This window comes from Rhinolophus sinicus, linkage group LG09 (genome assembly GCF_036562045.2).
Source record: "Rhinolophus sinicus isolate RSC01 linkage group LG09, ASM3656204v1, whole genome shotgun sequence".
Lineage (NCBI taxonomy): Eukaryota > Metazoa > Chordata > Mammalia > Chiroptera > Rhinolophidae > Rhinolophus > Rhinolophus sinicus.
The window spans coordinates 88,674,518-88,694,665 of record NC_133758.1 but is presented as its reverse complement, the minus strand read 5'-3'; the positions used below and the strand labels follow the sequence as shown (position 1 = coordinate 88,694,665).

At 33.3% G+C, this 20,148-nt stretch overlaps 1 protein-coding gene across 2 annotated transcripts in view; it reads right to left on the bottom strand.

Moving 5' to 3' along the window:
* GLCCI1 (glucocorticoid induced 1) overlaps positions 1-20,148 on the bottom strand; it is a 98,605-nt gene that overhangs the window by 44,456 nt on the left and 34,001 nt on the right. For both annotated transcript variants that reach the window (XM_074340766.1, XM_019729779.2), the window contains exon 3: positions 1,851-1,937. In XM_074340766.1, the coding sequence (XP_074196867.1) occupies positions 1,851-1,937 (87 nt within the window). The remainder of the gene's footprint in view (positions 1-1,850; positions 1,938-20,148) is intronic.

The window sequence follows — 20,148 nt, the reverse complement described above, 5'->3', positions numbered from 1 at the left end:
CAGTGAGGCATGGGTGGCTTGGGCCCACTTCATTCTTGCTGGACATATTCCTACAGCCAACCTGGGATATACGGTGAATTTATCAAGCCCCCATGACTGTCTTGCCTCCTATGACTCTATAAAATCTTGCTCCTCCATGAGTCTATTGCTTGCCACAAACTGGACCACAGCCTAACACCAGTGGAGCCACTGGCGCTCCCTGTTCTTTTGCAACATAAGGTCACTATTTTAATCAAAATATCCAAGTGCTCTCTCATCAGCAGGGACAGCAAAACTCCTGCTTTTCAAGGCCTGCCTCATCCTGGTTGAAATGCCACACCAATAAAGCTGGGGATGAGGAAGAAGGGAAGAAGAGTAGCACCGGATAAGAACAATACAAACGTGTGTTATTCTCCCCTGGGCACAGTTTTCATGAATGAAGCTTCTCAATTTGTTTGGTTGATTTCCAGAGTACTGAATTAGTTGTTTTATCCAGCTTTATGATTGCTTTGGGGGAAAGCAATCAAATCTCTCACTCGGTCATGTCAGCCATTCCTTTTTTTAATAGTGCATATCAAGTATTGCTGTAGTCCAAAGTTCAACTATGCCAAATCTTGGTTACAACTTTGAGACTGTATTTACCTCTGAGATAAAATTACAAGTTCACTTTTTTTGTTATTCACATTTTATGCATAGATATGTAGCTACTTTAGACTAAATATTTTCAACTCAGCTTCCTTTCTCTTTTTTTGCTACTGGGAAAAACTGATTTTGTGCCTATGTGTTTATGTGTAGGGTAAAAAGAAGTTGAGGATTGCTCTACATCAACATTATAAAGAAGCTACTAAAAATATAATACAGTCACAGGTAAAATCATGCTAATAGACTAGATCGACTTAGTCTAGATACCACAATGTATGCAAGATACTGATAACCCATGGTATATGAAAATGATACTGAAAGGAAACTGTGGCATATGAAAAGTATTTGAAAGAAATGTCAATGTTTGCGCTGGAGATAAATACCATATGGTTAGCCTCTCAAATATTTAAACTTATACAATAATACAGAGGGCAGAGTCAAAATTAAGAGGTATAATTCTGAGTTCAAGATCCAAAGTAAACTATTTAACAACTTAAGCTAAAACAACTGAACCGGTTTGGTTCTCTTGCAAAGTGATGAGCTTCCCTGACTGAGAATGACAGTAACAGAGCAGACGACCATCTTTTTAAGGCGTGTTTACATAGGAGATGAACTAGATGACCTTTCAACTCTAAGTTTCTATTGAAACAAATAGAGAAAATTATAGATAGATAGATACAGGAAAAATAATCTAAAATATACATAAAGGTGATCATAATTTGGATTACTCATAACAAATAAGGGAGTAGGTCATGAAAACTATTTCTAAAAGATACAAGTTCGACTGTCCCATAGGATCTCAAAGAGCAACAATATGCCGGCTTTCACAACAAAGCTATGTATTAGAAGCAGCAAACACTTCCCTACCATTGTACAAAGCCATGATCTATAGTTCTGGTTGCTATAACTCAAAAACAAGAAAGCTGAAGTGGGAACAAAACATAATGAAAATGAAGAAGATCTAGAGATGATTACATAAAATCGGAATTCATTCTGGAAAGGCAAAAGCTGAGAGGATGCAGAGCAAATATTTATAAAGAACATGAAGGACACAGGTAAGGTAAACTCAGACTTGTTGACTAAAATGTGGAAGGCAACCCTTAAACTCTGAAAGAGGTAAAGTTAGTACAAATAAAGGAAGTACTATAATACTCAGGAAGTACTATAATACTGTAAGATAATTTGCTAGGACCAAAATAGGTTGCAGACTGAAAACAGAAATAACTTACCTCTTTCAGTTGATCAGCACTCCCCCATGATGCAGAACGTTGATGTGACCTCTTTTCTGCTCCCTCTTCTGCCCAGCAGCTAGGTGTCTTTAAAAAAACAAAACAAAAAAGAAGGAATTTTGTCTTTACTCCTTATTCTCACAGCAACTCAAAATCTTACCGTATACCAGTGAAGGGGCTGTACTAAATACTAAAATCCTTTAAACACTAAGATTTTCATGACTTTGTAAAATACTTAAAGCATTCTGTCCTATTCTGAATTAGACATGATTAATTTAAGATGTCTCTAAGTAATGTTACTCAAAACATTTTATTTTTCACATCAACATTAATAAAATACTAAAATGTAATAAAAATGCTAAATCCCAAACAGTAAGACCATTTAGTAGCTGTATTAAAAAAAACAGAGAAAAAAAAAAACAATATTAAAGTAATATCATTCTTACTACACGAGAGGACAGTAAGAATGTAGTAATATCATTCTTACTACACGAGAGGACACTCAGTGTAATGTAAATTAGGGAAAGTAAAAACCACAAGTTAAAGACAAATGGTAATGATCAGCACAATAAATATATATGGTTTTACAAATTATTTTTATTACATACTGAAAAAAATCATCGCTTAAATTGAGGCTGCACCTGTGACTCTACGTTATATATAACTTCTTATGAAAAAGCCAACAGTTCTACTTTATACAATTCAAAATGCTTGTGGACAACTTTTAAAATAATTACCACCTCTTAAAAGTAATGAAATTCCAAAATGAAACCAATAACAATTAAATGCAACCAATAACGATTAAATGCTAATGGAATAAAAATACAAATAAACTGCTTAAACAGTTCAAACACTAAAGCGAAGCTGTTTAGTCATAATTGAGAAAGTAAAATATTTTATTCTACAGGCAAGTGCAAGGATAAGAGGTATCAATATATTAAATAATCTGCTTTCAAAGAACTACTTAGTTATAAAAATTTCCTAAATTGAGTCTTAGATAAGACAAACGACTCTGAAATAATTTAGCCCCCCAAGTAATCATATCTTCAATAATCATTTTTTCTAAAATTATTCAATCATAAATTTATTTTAGTCAAACTTTTATTTTGAGAATTTATATACCTTAATTCTTTCACCTTTCTACCAAGTGGAAACATTACCTTTGTCCACAAATGATTGAGAATCACAATGTTTAAAACTCAAAGTGCATTTACAGAAAATGAGTCAAATTTCTGGCATGTTCCACACTTATAACCCTAATTATTTTTACTTTGTACAGCTCTAACATTTTCAAAGGACATTTACATAAACCGTATCTCCAAATAAGAGATAAATTAATAGCCACAAAAAGTTTGCAACTGCCTTAATACAGCTTAGCATTGCAATGGCAAATGGAACTAAATCTGAGGTCTTTTATCTCGACAGAATCTCTCTTTGCTTCATATTACCTTTCCTTTCTTAAAACTGAATGTGAAAACCTATTTATTTCAGAATGTAGTATTATACAGAAGAAATAAAAACCAACTACAAAAGAATATTTATGTTCCTGGAAGCTGGCTACTAAAATAAGTTTTTTAAAAGTGTAAAACCACCGACGGACTACTCTCAATGATGTGACTGTAGACTTATACGCATATAAATTGTCTAATTGTATTCATTAGTCTCAACTGTTCTAAAAAAAATACTCCCCAAAGAGTAATGTCTTAATAATCACATCCATTTAAACTACATAGTATGGAAAATGCTCTAGTCTACAAATATGTTCTATAGACTGCACTGTCCAATATAACAACTACTAGCCACAACCAATAATTTAAATTAAAATTAATGAAAATTGAATTAAACTAAAAATTCAGTGCCTTAGTTGCACTAGCACATTTCAAATGCTCAATAACCACATGTGCCTCGTGGCTACTGGCTGCCTTATAGGAGAGCACAGATATGGAACATTACTCCCATTGTAGAAAGTTCTATTGAGAGCAGTATTCTATACATTCAAGCACTGGTTTTTAACAAGTTATTTTAGTCAAAGTAAAATGAAAAGATGGCTACTTGGTTTATGAAATCTATTCAAAGTTCATGCTTGTGAGGTCACAGAAGATGAAATAATTTGTATCCAATTTGTTAAATCTGAGTATTTGAGAACTATTTTATCATTTAAATTAGGAAAACAACACAAAGTAGCAAAAGTTCTTTCCTTTCATATCAGCAAGCAATTGTTTCCAGCTAGTCTCTTATTGTGTCCATTAATCTAGAGTAGAATTTTTGTGAACTATGCTACTTATAACATTGCTCATGGATGTTAGTAAAAATATATGACAAAAGGGTTCCACGGTAAAATAAATTTGGGAAATAATGTACATTATACCTCCACGACTCAATCTACAGTGCAATTAGCATTTCAGAAGCTAAAACATACAAACATACAGACACACACACTTTTTTAAAAACCTCTTTTACTTTCTTTCTCTTACTTACATGACCCCAGAACACTTATTTTTAAAGTACGCTTATTAACATGCTCCACAGAAAACTTGGAAATATAATCCTCAATAATTTGTATTGCATATAATAGTTGCTCTCTAGTCACCATACCTTAGGGGAATTTTCTTTTCTAACTGCCTCCACTTAGACTACCAAGGAAGAGAAAATGAACCTTTTGGACACTTGGGCAACGCAGAACCAACGCCTCTCTCTAAGACTGTTGACAGAATGGTGGTTGGCTAGAAAAATTCTCTCTATGTGAAAAGGTTACTTATAGGTGGAAGAGGCCATTTTTTATTTTCAACTCTCAGAATCATCCAAAGTGCAGCCCATGAAGCTATCTCTCTCTCCAACCCCCAGGTTCATCCTCCTACCGCTGGTTTCCTTTGTGAGAACTGCTTCTTCTCTGAGTGAAATACACAGAAAACAGTACTATTGCACGGGACTGCGCACTTGATTTTAAGACTATTTGTTAAGAGCAGTTTTAGGTTAACAGTTTTAGGTTCACAGAGATTTTCCATGTAACCCTTGCTCTCAAACATACACAGCCATCTTCCCCGGAGTGGTACATTTCTTACAACAGATGACCCTATAGTAACATGTGGTTATCACCCGAAGTCCATAGTTTACATTCTGGTTCATTCCTGGTGTTGTACATTCTATGGGTTTGGGAAAATGTACAGTGACACGTATCCATCATTATAATATCGTACAGAGTATTTTCACTGCCCTAAAAATCCTCTGTGCTCCACCTATTCATTCCTTACCAAGCCCAACCCCTGGCAACCACTGATCCTTTTTACCATCTCTAGAGTTTTCCCTTTTCCAGAATGTCGTAGAGCTGGAATCATACAGTAGGTAGCCTTTTCAGAATGACTTCCTTCACTGAGTAATATACGTTTAAGGTTCCTCCATGTCTTATCATGGCTTGATAGCTCATTCTTTTTAGTGCTGAATAAAAGACTGTTGTCTGGATGGACCACTTTATTCATCCATTCAACTACTGAAGGACATCTTGGTTGCTCCCAAATCTTGGCAATTATGAATAAAGCTGCTATCAACATCCATGAGAAGTTTTCTGTGTTAACATATACTTTCAAATCCTTTGGGTAAATACCGAGGAACATGAACTCTAGATCATATGGTAAGAGTATGTTTAGTTTTGTAGGAAACTGCCAAACTGTTTTCCAAAGCAGCTGTACCATTTCACATTCCCACCAGCAATGAATGAGAGTCCCTGTTGCTCCACATCCTGGTCAGTATTTGGAGTTGACAGTATTCTGAATGTTGGCATTTTAATATGCCTGTAGTGGCATCTCATTATTGTTTTAATTTGTATTTCCCTGATGACATATAATGTAGAACATCTTTTCATATGCTTGTTTGCCATGTTCTTTGGTGAGGTATCTATTAAGATCTTTGGTCCATTTTAAATGTCAGGTTGTTTGCTTTCTTATTGAGTTTTAACAGTTCTTTGTATATTCTGGATAACAGTCCTTTATCAGACGTGAATATGGGTACTTATGTTACATATTTATTCATAAACCAGCAAGGACAAATATACTTTCCTGTTTTATCAATTTCAAAACAGATCAAACTAACTCCTAGCAAGAAAATACTTATTTTCAATATGTAAGAGCCTAACATCACTTCCAAAAACCCCACAAAAACAAAAGAATAACTTCACAATATTCTCTTATACTTATTTAAAATGTATTTAAATCTTAAATACAAGTTTAAAATTTATTTTTGTAAGGTTCATCCTTGCCCTTGAAATTTACTGTAGTTTATAATCTCTTATGAAAATGATTATTGACTGCTAATTATTTTACAGTACTTAGATGATCTTTAGTATTAAAGTAGTAATAAACCTGGCAACAAATGAAATGGAATTACTTGAAAATCAATGATATTTGAGCTAATTAATTAATTATAACTATAGATTGATTTTAAGTTTTAAAAAGTTTTAAAATAATGAGAAAGTCTTCATTACTTATGAATACATGTTTTAGAAATTTTGTTGTGTTTTGACTAATAAAAATTTTAAAACTTTTTCAACTTTTAACTTAGAAGACCATTTTGAAAAGTGTATACCGATGACACTTTTAAAAGGAGCACAAAAAGATTATGATTCTAATATTATTATCCTTTGTTTTTCTGGTAACTATATATAAATATAGTCTTATAACCAGACATAAATATAAATAGCTGCTTCACTTGGAAACAAAGAGTACAGAAAAGGAAGAGTTCAGCTGAAAAAAGCCATTAGGAATTCAGTGATAGCAGCATTTACGTACAAATTTTTTATACTCCTATTATAAACCTAGTTATGTGCTCATTGTATTAGACCCGTTTCAACATGTGGTCCCTGGATGAGCATCACTGGCCTCATCTGTGAACATGTTACAAATGCAAATTCTCAGGCTCAATCCCAGAATTACTAAATTAGGAATTTTTTAGATTAAAGTCCAGCAACCTGTGTTTTAACAAGCTATCCAGATTATTCCGATGCAAACTAAAGTTTGAAAATCACTGTTAGATTAAGGAAATAAAAACGAGTAAGAAATAGATTCTGCACTCAAGATTCCATGCTGACCATATACCTACTCATTTTTCTTGTAGGCTAATATCATTAACAAGTAGAATATCAATTGGCATACATTTACATCTTTAGAAATTAACATAAGCTAATGTAAATATTGTTTGGAGCCATGTAGAAAATTATAGGGATAGAGAGTTTTCTTTACTGAGGACCATTAAACAGTAGCCCTTAGCAAGGATTAACATGCCTGGGAATTTAAGTAAAATGTACAAAATCCATGCCTATTGAGCCCGCAGTATGTTCAACACACAACTGAACTGGCAGTCTGTGAAGTAACGATTTGTGATTTTCTAGATTATTAACCAGGGAACTTATTCAGAACCTATATTTCCCAAGGTGAGGGGGAGGGAGGGTCTTGGTGGTAAATCTCTGGATTGCAAATTTTTGAAAACAGGAAGTAACACAGGAATCAACTATTGCATCTGTGCTTGACACAGTAAAATGAAATAATTTGCCCTACTCCGTGAGAAATGCTAATTTGAGAAAAAGTAATCATAAATGTACCAACAACCTTAAGAATATTCATAGTAATTATATTTTCAAGAATTAACCTGAGATGTACACCAAGAGAAGCACTGGAAAAAAATTAAAGGTCTATCAATACAGTAATGAAAAATTGTGGCACATTCTTATAACACACACACACACACACACACACAAATATCACAACACATGGACTATAACCTCACTTTAATAAGCAAATACATTTTAAGAAAAGACTATAAAGAGATATTTCAAAATATATATAATGGTGGGTATTCTAGATAATTCTATAGTAAATCCATAGTATTTTTTTTTCAGCTGAATAAAAAAAGATATCAGGAAAATAAAAGATTTAATCATGTTTAGGAATATTTAATGGCATGCGAAAATAGTATAACCTACTAAATTAAAAAGGTTACAAAACACTACCTATACTATCATCTGAATTCTATTTTTAAAATGGTTTTTAATTTATCTTTTAAATTTAAATAATCAAAATATAAAAGGATATGCATCAAAATGTTAGAAATGGCTACATCTGGATGTTAGGAATATAAGCAACTAACTTTTCTACAGTGACTACTGTTTTCAAAATCAGAAACTGGTTTTAAAGAAAGACAAGAGAGCTATGCTATAGAATTGGTAAGTGGAGACGTACATCTATTCTGAAAAAGCCCAACATAGAATTAGAAAAATCCTAACTTCAAATACAAACCTCAGAGCTACTATGATACAGTAGATCACATGTTAGGATGTTAGTACAGAAGACATAAAATATTCTTCACTAGCCAGGGTTTCCCTTTGACTCGAAGGTTGGGATTTTCTCACAATTGTAAGTGCCTATATGTAGATTATCAACTACTGGCTATGGGATAGAGGAGTTAGAAAAGCCAAAACACTTAACACGTTGCATACGGATCACGAGAATCTTCACGAGGGATTTAAACCCCGCCGTATGCAACGTGTTAAGTATTGAAAGTAACTGAAAACTGAAGGTCACTAAAATGTCAAACACCCAGAACTATTAGTGGAAAGTTATTGATGAGAATATTGACAGGAAGTTATAATTCAGTTTCGATATGCCTTTCATGGTACACTTTAATATGGGAAGGAAAAATATCTATAAAAATGTTTTTATGAAAAGGTTAAACATAGAGCTACCATATAATTCAGCAATTCCTAGAGAAATGAAAACATGACCACTCAGAAATTTGAACACAAATGTTCACAGCAGTCCATCAACTCATGAATGTATAAATAAATTATAGTATGTTCATACCCTGTAATATTAATTGGCAATAAAAAGGAATAAAGTACTGATACAAGCCACAACATGAATGAAGCTTAAAAATACTATATTAAGTGAAAGAAGCCAGATACAAAAAGGTCACATATTCTATGAGCACATTTATATAAAATGTTCAGAATATGTAAATCTATAGAGACAGAAAGTAGATTAGTGGGAACCTACAGCTGAGGGCAAGTGGATTGGTGCAAAACTGTTAGTGACTGCTAATGGATACAGTGGTTTCTTTTTGAAGTTATGAAGATGTTCTACAATTGATTATGGCAATGATGGTACAACTCTGTGAATATATTAAGAACCACTGAAATAGGTGGAGTACATGGTATATAAATTAAATCTCAGTAAAACTTAAGAAAATTATTTAAGTCAAAGAGGCAATTATAAATCAACCTTATTTTTCAATTTAAAAAAATGCCATATATTCCTGAACTTGGAAGTTCCAGGCATTATTTGTATTTTCTCAAAAATAATTATTTTCTGTCATGCTTTTCTTGCCACATTTCAAATCAAATACAAGCACTAGTTGATTAATATGACAGAAAAGGCTAAGGGGCACCGTACATTAATAATCAGTCCAATCTGCTTTCTCAAGTCATCATGAGAACATTTAATAAAGGAATTGAAGTGGCCACATAAAATAAACTGTACCTTAGAAACATTTTTCTCTGGATTCTTACAGAAACAGTTACTAGACTTCTGATAAATAATCAGTTTCTGCTTTAACCAAAAGAAGATGGTTATATGAGGAATTAAAGTATTATATAAACAGTATTTCAATTTAATATTTGGTATATGCACTTCACAATATCCATTCTAACAAGTGCTATTACTACTATTAAAGATCAATTTAAAATCAAATGAGATCTAATTTTCAGTTTTTAGAGAGTATTAAAATGTATTTATTCTTTGGTGTTACAATTTTTTAAATTATAATTTGCGTTGGTTGCTGTTTCAAAAAATGTATCCCCACATGTAAAAGAATTAGAGCAATTTTACTGTTTTAGGGGAAGGAGGGGCAATAGGAGAGGGTGAAATATATGGTGACAAAAGGAGAACTGACTTTGGGTGGTGAAATACACAATGCAATATATAGCTGAAACCTATATAATTTTATTAACCAATGTCACCCTAATAAATTTAATTAAAAAAGTAACATTCCCAAATACGTGAATAATACATTTAACAATCACATTGGAGGGTAACTGCCTCTAAATTAGTAAGAGATAAATTATTCATTGTTTCTTGATAGCTTTTAATGCTTTTTAAAATCTCTCGTACCTGACAATCAGAAACACAGGTGACTACTAGATAGATAACTGCCAAAAATATTTCCACGCCATTCTGAAATCCTAAAAATTAATAGTGCTCAACTGTTGGCAAGAATATCATCAACAGAACCCCTAAATAATGACGCAGGAAGTAGGCATTTCCATAACAATGTAAGTGCACTCTCCCATACTTGGACCTATAAATCTGAAGTATCATTTCTTACTTATAAGATTGCACAGTAGGCCCCGACAGCTACTTCTGACAGCAACCTTCCAGGAACTGTTTTATTGAGTTTCAGAGCCCTATCATGCCCTGGAGCTATTTGTATCACGTTTATGCCATTTCCTACTAATCCAGAGTCAATGTTCATAGTTGGGTAATCAATTGTTGATACTAGTAATAATGCCTTTTTCTGTCTACTTAGTTCAATATTATTATACATAAACCTGACGACAACAAAACATCACAGATTCTAATACAAAGGCAGCTAACATTTCTTACATTTACTACGTCCTAGATACTCCGCGAGAAGATTAACAAGGATTATTTTATGTATTTTATGTCATCATCGTTGCAGTGGGTACTAGTGTTATCCTCCCAAAGCTGTGAGAATTCCAACAGCACAGAGAACTCTTCTTACTTAGTTTTTACTAGTTTCCTACCAATATGATACATTCTGTTTCAATTATTTGTTTATACAAAATATAATTAATAACTTGAAAGGCATATGGCTTTCTCAGACTATACCCTTAACTATGATTTAACTCTTAAGTTCTTAAAGCTTAAAAAGTCTAACAAATGTCTAAGTAAATGCTAGCTGTCTATTACTCTCACCGGATTTTTGACAGAAAATAGATGGGTTGTAAGATATAACAGGTTGAGAACCAATGTACCAGACGACAAAAGTCAAGAAGAGAAGACTAAGAGCATTATTTCAATTAAATACAACCTCATCTATCTCACAATTTTCCCTAGATGTAGCATAGGGGTAATGGTATGGGAAGAGACAAAGGAAAAACAGGTTAATTTTGTTACCTGTTAAATGCTTCTCAGAATGGAGAAAAACTGAGTATATGGGTAAAAAAAGTATGGGAAAGACTCTTTGCTATATACCTTTTGCTTTTGAATCAAATGAACACATATTTCAAAATTTGTAAGTACAATTTTGAGTTTCTGGTAAGTTTAGAGATAGTATTTAAATGTGATAAATAAAATGGTAAACATTTTAATCATGTATTTAAATTTTTCATCAACACAGCTGACTGTATTCCTTTGGCAGCCAAAAATACTACTCGCTAAACTAGGAAGGTGATTTGGTGTGGACTGTTCAACTCTAGAATTATACAATCCACTGTCTTTTAACTAGCTAGTGGCTGAACGAAAAAGTAAAGGTGATCCTGTACAGGAAGGAATCTTTTATACATTCACTCAACAACCAGTTAAGAACCGGCTCCATAAAAACAACTTAGATCCCTGCAATGCAATCTAACAGACCAAGATGGCTAAATCATTAGACTTGCTTCCATTTCAAGAAAAGCCTCCTCCCCCCACCAAATTGTTTAGCAACCACTGCTTCTTAAACTTCAACAGCAAGCTCTTCCACTGGGTGCAGGAAACCCAAACAGCTGTATCAAGTATGATTTTGGTCAGGAAATGAGTTTCTGATCACAGTGCTAAAACTGAAAGTTCTCCTTTATACCTATCACTATTTAAGGTGCGACATCTACTCTTTTGATTAAAGTCCTCCCCAAACAAGTTCCTTTCATGAAGGGAAGAAAAGGATAGAGCATTTTAAATAGAATTAAAATAGCAAGGAATTTATATACTTTTAGTTCAGAGTTGTTGACTTTGTCTAATGGTGACTAAAGCCAAATGCTAAGGAATGATTCTAGATCTGTTTCTTAAAAATAAATAAAAATAGATTTCTAGGGAGCGATACTGGCGTAGAGGTAGGATCATAAAACTCCACCCATTCAAAATTAAGAAAAATAAATTCAGAGGTGGTTTTATGGACCTTTTGGCATGTTTAAATGTTTTATACTTTAAATTTTAAAAATTAATTTAAAACAATAAAATACCAAAGCAAAACACCATCTGGAGAAAGGAAAGAAAAAGCATGCAGAATTTCATTTAAGATCTAACCATCTCATCTATCACCTCTCAAATAAAAGAGGTAAATGAGAAAAGTACTAAAACCTTTCTCTGATATCAACTTTAGAAGGAAGATAAATAAGGAAAGTAGGTAGTCAAAGTGGAAGGACTTACATACAGCAAAACAAAACCTCAATTATCCATCAGACATTTTAAAAAAAATTTCCAGGCTCACCATTATCATATTTTTCCTAATAGGGAAGAAATATGGCAGATGATTCCCAAAATAAATAAATAAATGGCTCAAAGTGAATTATTTTCAGCAATAAGCAAGCATTACCAGAATGGAATGACAATAACAAACTAAGAAATAAAAACCATGGGAAAGAGAGGTGGAGGGAAAAATGGAGGAAGAAATTTTCCTTTGGAGTTCCTCTTTCCAGGTGTTTATCAACAATACCATGACCAATATCCAAACATTCATCTATCTTTTCCCCTCTCTGCTAGTAAATGTAAATAATAACAGCAATTACTTACTGACAATAACTGTCAGTCACTACTCTTAGCATTTCAAATGCATTAACTCAATTTAATTTAACCCTTACAACAATCCTATGAGGTATAATAACCCGTTAACAAATCAGGAAACTGAGGCACAAAAGTAAAGTAATTTGCCTAAATTACAAAGCTAGAAAATGCTGGAGCCAAGATTCAAAACCAAGCAGTCAGATTCCAGAACCACAGCTTCTGACCAATGAAAAGGAAACAGAGTTTACAATATTATATCATGAAAAGGTTAAATTCAGGGGAAAAACACTAATCAAGATAAGGAGTATTCTGTGATAATAAATAATACCAACCATATGGAAGATACAATGGACATACATCTTTAAACACCTATAATATTATCAAGATACATAAGGCAATGACCACTGAAAACAGGTATCAGCAGGAATTTTAACTCAACAACTGCCAGCTCATGACAGAACAAAAAGACATAAAAAAGGGGCTGGGGCGGGGGGGGGGGGGGCCCTTTTGGAAAGTGAATGATATAATTAATAAGGTTGAATAAACATATAATGAATTCTATATCTAAAAGACAAGACTGTACCTCCTTTTCAAACACAGAATATTAAGAAAAAAATGAATTATCTGTTAGGCCACAAAGAAAATATCAAGAAGTTTCCAAAGACCTATAATTCCATACTCTAATTATAATAAAAGTAGAAATTAAATTTTTACTAGGAAAAGAATCTTTAACCACTTAGAAATTCAAAACAAAACAAAGACCTCTGATATGCTAAACAGAATATAAAAAATAAATTGCATATCTTGAAAATATAAATAATGGAAACATTATACACTAGCCAAAGCTGAGTTCAGAGGATGAGTCTTGGCATAATGAAACATTTATATTACTAAACAAGAAGTATCACAAATACAAAAATTGAGCAGTCATCCCCAGAATCTAGAAAAAGAACAGGAAAGTAGAAGAAAAGCAATGGTAGAGCAAAGTCCGAAAGCAATGAACTGGTAAAACACAAAAACACAGGAAAATAAAGTCAACACCTTAAAAAAATTAAAAACTATATAACCTAATAAATTTAATCACTCAAAATACAAATATGCAATATTAAAAAATGAGAACAAAACTGAATATACGTAAGAAATTAAGAGAATTACACAAGAGTGCTTTGTGAAACTCTATGCAAATACACTTGAAAATCTGGATGAAATAGATTATATTTTAGCAAAACAAATGAAAAAATTGAACTAAATAAACAGAAACTAAGAGGCTAAGAACCATGGAAAAAAATGGGATTTACTAAAGAGCTGCAATCCCCAAACATAACAGGCGAGTCAGTTTCATAAGTAAAATTTTTTCAGACCCAAGTAACAGATAATTGAGATGATATTTACACCATGCTGTAGCACAAAGGAAGGAAATCTTGCAAAATCATTTTATGAAGCAAGTCTAACACTAATCTAAGGACTACATTATAGAAAAGGAAAAAAAAAACTTCAGACCTCATTTCTGAATACTGAAACATATTTAATACATGTTAAACACTTCATTTTATTAATTCTTTTTATTTCATATTAAAGAGAACTCCATAAACTAATAGGGTTTATTCCATAAATATAGTCATAACCAATTAAGTAATCTATTAAAGCAATTCACCATATTATAGGTTATGAGTCAAAACAACATATTCATTTCAATGATGAAATGGCATTTTGCATATGAAGAATCACTCCTGATTTTAAGAAAAACAATTACTAAAATAAACATTTGTTTGTCAGAGTGAATGCACCAGCTTTTTTAAAGTTGACGTAAAATTGACATATTTTATATTAATTTCAGGTATACAAAATAATGATTTGATATTATGGATACGGTGAAATGATCACCACAGTAAGTCTAGTTACTATCTGTCACCACACAGTTGTGGGATTTTTTTTTCTTGTGATGAAAACTTAAGCTTTATTCAGTAACTTTCAAATATGCAATACAGTATTAACTAGAGTCACCACGGTGTACATTACAAATCCCTTAGACTTATATATAACTGGAAGTTTGTACCTTTTGACATCCTTCACTCATTTCACATGCCACTTACCCATTTGTGGCAACCACCAACATGTTTTCTATTACCTATGAACTTGGGTTTTTTGTTTTATTTTGCTTTTAGATTACACACATAAGTGAGATCATATGCAATTTGTCTTTATCTGAATTATTTCACTTAGCATTATACCCTCAAGGTCCACCCATGCTGTCGCAAATGGCAAGATTTTATTCTTTTTATGGATGAATAACATTCCATTGTGAGATATCTCTACCTACCTACCTACCTACCTACCTACCTACCTACCTACCTACCTACCGGGTGTGCCAAAAAATGTATACAAGTGGACACTTTGGTCAATGTTGCTCAAGCAGTAGTTCGCCATAATCAGAAGTGTCTGGACGCTGCTGGCAACCACTTTGAGAACCTCTTGCAATTGCAGAAGTCAAATGTGACTTGAATTCGTCTTTTGTTATCGGTATATATTGATTATTACAATTTTAATACAGTTTTCCTTTCTTAAAATGTGTACGCATTTTTTTGGCACCTCGTTTGTGTGTGTGTGTGTGTGTGTGTGTGTGTGTGTATGACATTTTCTATTTTATTTATCCATTCATCTGTCAATGGACACTTAGGTTATTTTCATATCTTGGCTATTGTAAATAATGCCGCAATGAACATGGGAGTGCATATATCTTTTTTGAGTTAGTGTTTTCATTTTCTTCAGATAGATACCTAGAAGTGAAATTACTGGATCATATGGTAGTTCTTTTTTAACTTTTTTGAGGAAACTCTATATTGTTTTCCATAGTGGCTACAGCAATTTACATACCTACCAGCAATGTATGAGGGTTCCTTTTTCTCCATATCCTCACCAACACTTATTATATGTGCTGCCGAAGCGAGCACATCACCAACACTTATTGTCTTTTTGATAAGAGCCATTCTAACAGGAATGAGGTACTATCGTACAGTGATTTTGATTTGAATTTCACTGGTGATTAGTTACTTTATGCACTTTTTCATGTGCCTGTTGGCCATTTATCTGTACGTCTTCTTTGGAAAATATCTTTTCAGATCCTCTGCCTATTTTTTAAATTGGATTGTTTGGATTTTTTGCTATTGAGTTGTATGAGTTCTTTATATATCTTGGACCCCTTATCAGATATGATTTTTAGATATTGTCTCCCGTTCAGTAAGATTTCCTTTTCATTTGGTTGATGGCTTCCTGTGTTGTGCAGAAGCTTTTTAGTTTGATATAATTACACTTGTTTATGTTTGCTGCCTTGCTTTTGGTGTTAAATCCAAAAAGTAGCCAAGATTGATGTTAAGGAGTTTATCCCCTATGTTTTCTTCTAGGAGTTTTACAGTTTCAGGTCTTATGTTCAAGTTTTAATCTATTTGGAGTTGATTTTTGTGTATAGTGTAAGATAGTGATCCAGTTTCATTCCTTTACATGTGGCTGTCCAGTTTTCCCAGCACCATTTATTGAAGAGACTGTCCTTTCCCTATTGTATATTCTTGGATCCTTGTCATAAATTACTTGACCACACAGGCATAGGTTTATTTCTGGGCTCTCTGTTTCATTGATCTATGTGTCCGTTTTCATGCCAATACCATATTGTTTTGATTACTGTAGCTTTGTAACATTGTTTGAAATCAGGGAGCATTATGCCTCCAGTTTTGCTGTTCTTTGTCAAGACTGTTTTGGCTATTCAAAGTCTTTTGTGGTTCCATAAAATTTTAGAATTGTTCGTTCTATTTCTGTGAAAAATTCTGTTGGAATTTTGAAAGGGATTGCATTGAATCTGTGGATTGCTTTGGGTAGTATGGACATTCTGAACAATATTAATTCTTCCAATCCATGAGCATGAAATATCTTTCCACTTATTTGTATCTTCAGTTTCTTTCATCAATGTCTTACAGTTTTTATTGTACAGGTCTTTCACTTCCTTGGTTAAATTTATTCATAGGTATTTTATTCTTTTTGACACCATTGTAAATGGGATTGTTTACTTAATTTTTCTTTCTGACAGTTCATTATTAGTGTATAGAAACACAACAAATTTCTGTATATTGATTTTGTATCCTATAAATTTACTGAATTCATTTACTAGCTGCAACAGTTTTTTGGTGTAGTCTTTAGGGTTTTCTATCAACGTCATCTGTAAATAGTGACAGTTTCACCTCTTCCTTTCCAATTGGGAAGTCTTTTATTTCTTTTTCTTGCTTAACTGCTCTAAGACTTCCAGTACTATGTTGAATAAAAGTGGCGAGAGTAGGCATCCTTGTCTTGTTCCTGATTAGAGGAAAAGCGTTCAGCTTTTCACCATTGAGTATGTTAGCTGTAGGCTTGTAATACATGGTGTTTATTATGTTGAGGTATGTCCCCTCTATACCTACTTTCTTGAGAGTTTTTATCATAGATGTTGAATTTTGTCAAATGCTTTTTCTGTATCTATAGAAATGATCATACGATTTTTATCCTTCATTTTGTTCATGTGTTGTATTATGTTGATGTATTTGCAGATGTTGAACCATCCTTGCATCTCTGGAATAAATCCTATTTGATCTTGGTGTACAATCCTTTTAATGTACTGCTGAATTTGGTTTGTTAATATTTTATGGAGGATTTTTGCATCTATGTGCATGATAGATATTGGTCTATAATTTTCTTCTATTGTGGTGTTCTCGTCTGGTTTTGGTGCACCAGCTCTTTAAAGCTTCTTCCCATAGCTAATGTCATGGCCACACTTAACTTCAAATGGGCAGAAGAGTATAATCCTACCACGTACCAAGGAGAGTGTGAATATTTGTTAACAACCCTAATCACTACTATACATGGGAAATCAGACGAAACGCCTTTGATTATTGTTCTATACTATTAGGTTGGTGCAAAAGTAATTGTGGTTTTTGCATTTTTAACCTTTTAAACTGCAATTACTTTTGCACCAACCTAATATTTTTATTGTTTGACCACTTTACAAAAAGTATGTGTCACTTTCTCATTTGAAAACCCCACACACAGAATTTTAAATTTGTCCAGAGATGAAGTTTTAGACTTCAGACTACAGGGAGAAAACTAAGGGAACACTACTGTCTGATTACAGTAACCTTAACTACAAGTTGAATTTTAAAAGTTGGTAACAAATTTTTGTTTAAAAAAGGTTGTACCCCCAAGGTTAATATAATAAAGCAACATTAAATTCCACAAATCGGTTTTAGTTTTTCTTTCTATTAAGCTACACAGATTATTCCAATAAGCTGGTAGCAACTCATTTCTTCATTGGCCTTAAAAATGTGAAGTTTTTTCTTTTAGTCCTCAGAATAAATGTGTGAATGTGCAAACCAGATATTATTAACTTCAATTTATAGAAAAGAAAACTGAAGTTTGGGCCACACAGCAGTTAATTCAGTGGTCCATGACTTTTCCCACCCCCATTTTATTTTTTAAAAAAATCAAACACATAGAATAGTTGAAAAACCTGCTCAGTGAGTATTCATAAAGCCAGCAATTTAGATTCTACATTTAACATTTTGGTACATTTGCTTTATCACATATCTATCCATCTATCCATCAATTGAGCTTATATTTGATTCATTTCAAAGTTAGTTGCAGATAGCAGGCTTCACCCCTAAACATCCTATTCAAGTTCAGTATTTGTTTATGTTCTTATTTTAAAAGTTAAGTTATATAGTAAAACGCACAAGTGTATACTTAGGTACGTTCTAATAAGTGCATTCACCCATGTAACCAAAACCTCTATCAAGATATACAACACTTTCATCATCCCAAAAAGTTCCCTCACACTGGGCCTTGATTTGCACACAAGATCTGTCTCCAAAGTCCACAGTCTCTTTCATAACACTATGTTACTTCTTTTTAAAAGGCCCATAGTGTAAGTACACTAAACATTAAGAACTGTATTTCTAACCTTCAATAATTAAGGTAGTTGAAATATGGAAAAATAACAGGAAGAAAATGCTAGATATGCCCTCCACCAAAACCAGAGAGCCTAAGTATTTAATAAGTGAACCAAGTTGAGTGTACCACCTTCCTTCTAATACCGTTTGTTTCCCCAAAAATAAGACCTAGCCGGACCATCAGCTCTAATGTGTCTTTTGGAGCAAAATTTAATATAAGACCAGGTCTTATTTAAATATAAGACCAGGTATAATATAATATAATATAACATAACATAACATAACATAACATAACATAACATAACATAACATAACATAACATAACATAACATAACATAACACTGGGTCTTATATTAATTTTTGCTCCAAAAGACGCATTAGAGCTGATGGTCTGGCTAGGTCTTATTTTTGGGGAAACACAGTAACTCCCACTAAATAAACAAAAACTTCCACTTCCCTCTCCAAGAGTTCAAGAGTTAATCCATGAGGAATGAATGTGATAGTACAAACCATCTCATAGGTTCATCTCCTGTATCGTTAATTAAACTAATAGATAGTTAAGGGCAAAATCATTTCTTATGCTTGTGAGGCAAGCACTAGGTTAAGTGCTATACGCGTTAATGGTTACTGTAATAGGAGAGGCAGTAGGGAACTGGAGAAAAAGAAAAAGCTTCGTAATCTATCAAATCTGGGTTCAAATCTCTTCATATTATTTATTAGCTGTATAACCATGCATAAATTACTTAACTTCTCTAGGCCTCAGTAGGTCCCCTGTTAAATGAGGCTAATGTTTGCCCTGCCTTTCAATGTCAGGTTTCTCGAACGATCTACATGCAGACCCAGGCAAGAGAAGCCAATACCCTGGATCTCAAGGTTTGGGGGAAATAGCTCTGGCCCTCCTCTAGCTACGCCCCTCCCCACAGGGTGAAGAGATCTTAGGGCCAAAGAGACATCCACACCATGAACCCACGCTTCTGCCGTGACTATGCTCTGAGTAATCCAGACTAAGGAACTCCTTGCCCAAACAGCAGCACAACATCTGTTCCAAGGTCTGCAAGGACCTCGTCCCGGGGTCTGACTTCCTGAGGGAGAATGAATGGAATGTGAACGAGTGGATTAGGGGTTCAAACATATGTGTAAAGCTACCCTTCACGGTACAGAATGGAGTGTGGGGTAAGAAGAGATATGGGTTTAGGCTCAGAGGCGGGGTGGGCTAGGCCCATGCAGACCCATTCTGGCATGTAACTCTGAAGAATTCAGGAATTCTTAGCTCAAACCTGAATTCCAAGATTCATATAAAAATGTATTTGTCAAATTAAGAGGATAAAATGTATTTTATGCAATTAGTTTGTTAATTTATTTATACATGTATGGTCAGTCTTCATTTATATTTGCTTCAGATACTGTAAATGTTACAAATGAACCTGTCTATATCTACCACTAATAACCTCACAGGTGTATTGCCATATTCATTTTCAAATGTTACCACATTTAGTCATATAACATTATCCTAAGTTAGGTTATATTAACTCCATCTACAGACAAAGAAACAGGCATGTTTAAACCTAC